Here is a 6,865-nt window from a genome sequence, read left to right on the forward strand (position 1 = left end):
ACTCTATCTCCTATAATCTCCAATGATGTTTTCTCCTTTTGAGGGGTTGTATCTCTATAGTGAGCTAGCACATCATCTTCATACTGGCGTTCCTTCACTTCAGTTACTAGAGAGGATGTTGCTGTGTCCTGAATAGTAACTCCAATACCCACCTGAATCTAATAATCAAACTCCAAGATTAGCTAGCTGATGAATCTCATAAGTTATCTCACTCTTCTCTGGCTGTAAATATGATAAGCTACCCATAGATCTACGGCTGAGGGCGCCGGCTACTACATTCCCCTTTCCTAAATGGTATAAAATATCAATATCATAGTCTTTTAGTAGCTCCAACCATCGCCCCTAACGTAAATTCAATTCCTTTTGCTTGAATATATACTGAAGGCTCTTATGGTCCGTATAGATATCAACATGAATTCCATACAAATAGTTCCTCCACATCTTTAGTGCATGAATCACCGTGGCTAACTCTAAATCGTGGGTGGGGTAGTTCTTCTCGTGGTTTCTTAGTTGTCTAGAAGCATAAGAGATAACCTTACTATGCTGCATCAATACACAACCCAATCCAATGCCCGAAACGTCACAATAGATAGCATAACCATTGGTCCCTTCTGGAAGTGTCAGAACCGGTGTTGAAGTCAATTTGTTCTTCAATGCCAAGAAACTCCGCTCACAAGCATCAGTCCACTAAAACTTGGTTGCCTTCTGAGTCAACTTTGTCAATAGTGCTGAAAGGGAAGAAAACCCCTCTACAAATCTCCTGTAATAACCTGCCAAACCCAGGAAGCTACGAACCTCTGTCGGTGTCGTGGGTCTAGGCCAAGCCTCCACTACCTCAATCTTTAGTGTATCGACCCGGATACCCTCACTCGAAATAATATGACCAAGGAAGGCTACAGAATTCAACCAGAATTCACATTTATAGAATTTTGCATACAATTTCCTTTCTTGTAAATCTCTGAGTACAGTACGCAAATGATCTGCATGCTCAGCCTCTGAACGAGAATAAACCAAAATATCATCTAAAAATATAATCACGAATAGATCTAGAAAGGGCCTGAACACGCGGTTCATCATGTCCATGAATACCGCTGGGGAATTAGTCAGACCGAATGACATAACACAAAACTCAAAGTGTCTGTATCTGGTCCTGAATGTTGTCTTCGGAATATCCTTTTCTCTAACCCTTACCTGATGGTACCCCGACCTCAAGTATATCTTTGAGAAACACCTGGCACCCTGCAACTGATCAAATAAATCATCAATCCTCAGGAATGGGTACTTATTCTTGATTGTCGCCTTATTCAACTGTCTCTAATCAATACACATCCGCAAGGAACCATCTTTCTTTCTCACAAATAACACAGGTGCTCCCTACGGTGATGTACTGGGTCTGATAAAGCCTTTTTCAAGCAAATCCCTCAGTTGTTCTTTCAACTCTCTCAGCTCTGGAGGTGCCATTCTATAAGGAAGAATAGATATCGGCTGAGTATTTGGTAATGTGTCAATAGCAAACTCAATCTCCCGCTCTGGCGGAAGGCCTAGAAGTTCATCAGGAAAAACATCGGGAAATGCATTAACCACCGGAATAGATGGAAGGGTCGGTGACTCTGCTTTCATATTCTGTACCCGAACTAAGTGATAAATATAGCCCTTTCTGATTATTTTCCTTGCCTTGAGATAGGAAATAAACCTACCTCTCAGTGATGCAGTATTACCTTTCCACTCTAGAACTGGATCCCCTGGAAATTGGAACCGAACCATCTTTGATTTACAATCAACATTAGCATAACAAGAAGCCAACCAATCCATACCCATTATAACATCAAATTCTACCATATCTAGTTCAATCAGGTCCGCTACTATAGAACGATTAAGAACTCCTACTATACAATCTCTATATACCCGTCTAGCTATCACTGGATCCCCAACAGGTGTAGACACCTCAAAAGGTTTAATCAACTCAGGTTATATCCCAAACTTGCTAGCAACCAACAGAGTGACATACGATAAGGTGGAACCTGGATCAATCAATGCATATACATCATATAAAGAGACTAATAATATACTTGTAACAACATCAGGTGACGACTCATGATCATGTCGACCCGCTAATGCATAAATGTGGTTCTGAGGACCGCTCGAGCTAGATGCTCCACTTCTGCCTCTATCACGACCAACTGGTGCATGTGATCCTTGCCTAGGGGGTGTACTGATTATGAAGAACCAGCTATAGATCCCGCTGACTGAACTATACCTGCACCACCTCTCATCGGACAATCTCTCATAATGTGGCCTGAATAACCACAAGTATAACAAACACCCAACCCCACGAGACATTTCCCAACATGATGCTTACCACACTGAGCAAATCGTGGCAAGGGTGGCCTCATCTGAATTGGCTCACCCCTATACTGAGAACGAGAGGCCCTGGAACTCTGACTGGGCCCTGAATATGTGGACTGATCAAATCTCCTATCGGAAAACTGAGGGGGTGCACTAGCTGATGGCTGAGCTAGATACCTCGAGTACTGTTGTCTCTGACAACCTCAAATCTCACCAGAAGGACCTGAAGCTCTTGCTCTCTTACTCTGGCCCCTATCATGCTTACGATCGGCCCTTTGCTTCTGCTTACGCTCCTCTACACCCTGATTGTATACCTGAATAGGAGAAATATCAATGCCTGGATGAAGTGAGATCGACATACAGTCATTGAGTAGGTGCGACTCCAACCCCATCACAAACTGGTGAACCCGATCCTCCATCTTAGTTAAAATAGTGGGAGCATACCTCTCCAAAGAATCAAACTGAAGGTTGTACTCCCGCAAACTCATATTACCCTGTCTAGGGGTGAAGAACCTATCAACTCTGGCCCGTCTAAGCTCTGGTGGCAAATAATGATGAAGAAAAGCCTCTGTAAAATCCTGCCATACTGCTGGAAGGGCATCCTCACCTTTGGATAACTCCCAAGACTCATACCAATTAATTGCAATATCCCGAAGTCTATAGGAAGCTAGCTCAACTGACTCAGTCGCATCGGCCTTCATTACCCTCAAAGTCCTCTGCATCCTATCGATAAATACCTGAGGGTCCGCATTTGGATCTGCTCCAGTGAATATCGGAGGGTCCAAATTAATGAAATCACGAACCCTCACACTAATGGCCCTATCTGCATGACCAATACCAACATCCTGACGTCGAGCTTGTGCGGCCATTAACCAAGTCAATAACTGAATAACATCTCTTATCTCCTGACCCGGTGCATCTGGATGAGGAGCTGGGGGTACTAGAGCGAGTGCTGGAGCTGGTGCCCCTCGGATCTCTTCTAGAAAGGGCAGGGTATGCGAAGTCTGAGATGGAGTCTTACTATGCGACTCTCCCCGAGACCTGGTAACTCGTGGCGCTCTACTTGTAGTTTCATCATCCACGAACTTGCCCTTCTGGGCGGCTGTAGCCTTCTTGAGCATCGCAGAAAACATAACATGTCGTTAGAAAAATGAATTCTTATATCGCACGATCTAAGATAAGAAAGAAGAGTAATCATCCTAAATATCTTGTAGCCTTCTGTCTATAAGTGTGGTGCATAATACACCCATAAACAAGACTCTACTAGATATGGTCTGTAGAAAACCCTAGGACAAAACTGCTCTGATACCACTTTTTTCACGACCCAAACCGATGGGCCGTGACGAGTGCCCGAGTTCTACCTATCGAACACCCCTAAGCATTCGTCTAAGATATAAACATGAAATAAGTGTAGGCAAAAGACATATATATATATATATATATATATATATATGGAATACGGTAGGGCTAGCCGACAAGGCCACATACTATCTAACTATACATGACTGTCTATACACCTCTATTTGAGTGTAAAACTGTATAAAGGACGGGACTGGGGCCCGTCGTACCCATATATATATATGTCATACCCATATATATATATATATATATGTAAATACATCGTACCAAAACTCAAAGCAGCTCCGGATCAAATGGAGCACACCAACTCTCGCTGATCAAGGATCCTAAGATAGGAGGCCGTCAGCTTGTCTACTTGCACCTGCGGGCATGAAACGCAGCGTCCCCAGGAAAAAAGAAACATCAGTACGAATAATGTACTAAGTATGTAAAGCATGAAAATCAGTACATAAAAGACATAGATGAAACATGGGGTAAAGAATTCCACCTGTGAGTCTAAATAACTTTGTGAATCCTGAAACATTTATAATATCATGCACGTGTGTGTAAATTTCGTATCATGCATAGGTATAGGTGTACATAACATCATCAAGCCTCTAAGGGCATCCCATCATATCATCTCGGCCACTGTGGGCAAAATCATCAACATATACCAGCTGATCAGGTGGTGGTGCGTATATAACGCCTTAACCTTTTTCCATATCCCATATATATATAATATACGCGTATATAATGCCTTCTGGTCATGGGTCAATGTACATGTATAAATGCATGAAATGCAATAGAAATACGTTAATAAGATTTCTCGAATATCATAAAATCAATATTCCTTTCAGACAAACTTTATCAAATACGTATTTTTCTGAGACCTATGAATAAAGGATATAGTAATAATTCACATAGGGAATCAAGAATATAGACAGTTCTAGTATTTCTATGAATAGAGTCATTTATGAACGTTGTGTATTTTGTTCGTTTCGTTTGTATCATGCCAAAAAGGGATAGCCTTAACATACCTCAAGTTGTAAATGCAACTCAACAACAAGCTTATGACAACTAGAGCGCCAACCCTATAGCAAAGAAATATGTGTACAATTTAGATGGCGGTAGTATATTACGTATCTCAAACGACAACTCGATTCTAAAATAAAACAGGCAACATTTCCCCTGATTTTACTGATCCCTCAAGACTACTATAGGCGAGATACAAACATAATATAATCAGCAACTTAAAACCAACCTAATTACAATCTGGGACCTTCAATACAACAAAACCCCCAAATATACCATAATACACCCAATCAACAAATTATCAATTAGCCTGCAACTACAACGGCGAGCGATCAACCTACTACCCTACCACATGTGGCGTTTCTCCACACCATTTTTATCCTTACAAACTCCATAAATCAGAAGCACAATAGATGACCCAAAAGCAACACAAAACAGCCCACAAAACAGTCCACTACAAATCAAATAACTCGAACTCATGGCTTCCGATCACCGTCCCGTGAGGTCTAACTATTAAGAAAAAAATTTATCAACTTTTTTGATATTTTAAAGCTTAAATACACAAATTAGGAATTTGTATTAACTTTTAAATACATTCCAAAACTCAAACTACAAAGAAAAAGAGAGGCGATATAGCGATACTTACGTCGTAAGGATCGTTTTAATGTTATCGCTTCTTGATTTCGTGTCCGAGATTATAGTCTTGTTTGAAGCAATATTAGAGAGCTAAAGGACCATTTATGGTGTCCTATGGTCATATGCTATGTAAAAATGAAGAGATAGAGAGACGAGTTAAAGAAAATATATCAACTTTTGAAAAGTTAAAAGGTGCTAGCTTGGCACCCTCTGATTCGCCCATCTTCCAATGCTTATATCTTTTTATTCGAATATTGTATGAACAAACGGTTAGAGAGTTGGAAACTAAATTCCAAGACCTTCAATTTGGTATATAATATGTTAAAAAAATACCTCATATAGCATACAAAATCTATTTCTCAAAAAGCTTTGTTATAGGGCAAATGCTTAGTCGGTTTTTCCGCAACTTTAATCTGATTTTCCCCAAACTTTATGTGTTTTGTCCAACCATCATGTATAGTCATATTATGACTTTAAAATCATTTAAATCATGATTAAAAAGTCTCATATTCATTATACATAACCTTCGGACGTACAAGGTGTAACAGTTGTTACAAGACCATTTCTTCCTTATGTCACTATGCTTAAGTTGACGCCTTCTTCCTTATTCCCTCAGCTAGTATTTCTTTGTAGCACTTAAGTGAAACCCTTTGACTCCTGTAAAGCTGCGAGCTTATTACATCGTATACCCGAAAGAATTTTTGATGTTCCCACTCACCTATAATTATCCTTAATTACTTACCTTTGCGCCCTTGTGCTCGTAAGGTTAATTCTGAACTTAAATTTTTGCTGTCTTCTCAGTGGCACCATTTTTTTTTCTTTTTTCGTAACACTTATACAGTACCTTTAACAACCCCAACTCCTATATGAATAGTTCTCAAGGATTATGATGTCATTATATTTGCGAGACTGAATTTCCTATGTTGGGTTTCACTATATTTTTCTTGCACAACCTGTTGATTTGTCTGTATCCTCTTGTTTAGCCATGGCTAGGCTCTTCCTGAATCAACTACTAACAACACGTTAGTCCATTCTCATATCTATATTCTTCGTAATCTCTCTTGGGTTATAACCTTTGTCTTAACTTACCCCGCACACTGGCTCCTTATGTATCCATTGTTCATTTGCACTTATTTATCAATAACATCTAGTGATGGAACCCTTATTGCCTCTCCCTATCGTCATGCTTACATAATGTTCTGGAATCGTATCATCTGAATAAATGCAATCTAATTCCTTTCGCCTTTCTACCACATTCTTCCTTTACTATTCCATAGTTACCTTAACCACATAACTCTGACTTAATACCATATCACACCATCTTCCCCCTTTAGGGGAGTACTAACATTTATTGCTATGAAGAGTTACCTATAAATGTTTCACCTCATCATATTTGGTGTCTTTTCGCATCTTCACGGACTCTTACTTTCCTTGCGGTAACCCTTCTGTACCAGGGTAATTTAATTTCTTACATACAAAGGTGGTACCTAGTGTAACTAGCACACTTAGTCCC

General features: G+C 40.1%; 1 protein-coding gene across 1 annotated transcript; it reads right to left on the reverse strand.

Moving 5' to 3' along the window:
* Positions 1 to 2,549: 2,549 nt before the first annotated feature.
* Positions 2,550 to 3,068, reverse strand: LOC138905428 (uncharacterized). Its single transcript, XM_070193953.1, has one exon. It carries the CDS (start codon positions 3,066 to 3,068, stop codon positions 2,550 to 2,552), a length of 519 nt encoding a protein of 172 aa, XP_070050054.1.
* Between the last annotated feature and the right edge of the window lie 3,797 nt (positions 3,069 to 6,865).

Source organism: Nicotiana tomentosiformis, chromosome 2, assembly GCF_000390325.3.
Source record: "Nicotiana tomentosiformis chromosome 2, ASM39032v3, whole genome shotgun sequence".
NCBI lineage: Eukaryota > Viridiplantae > Streptophyta > Magnoliopsida > Solanales > Solanaceae > Nicotiana > Nicotiana tomentosiformis.

Excerpts from the sequence above, each read along its gene's own strand:
- LOC138905428 (XM_070193953.1), bottom strand. The coding sequence starts at position 3,068 with ATGCAGAGGACTTTGAGGGTAATGAAGGCCGATGCGACTGAGTCAGTT.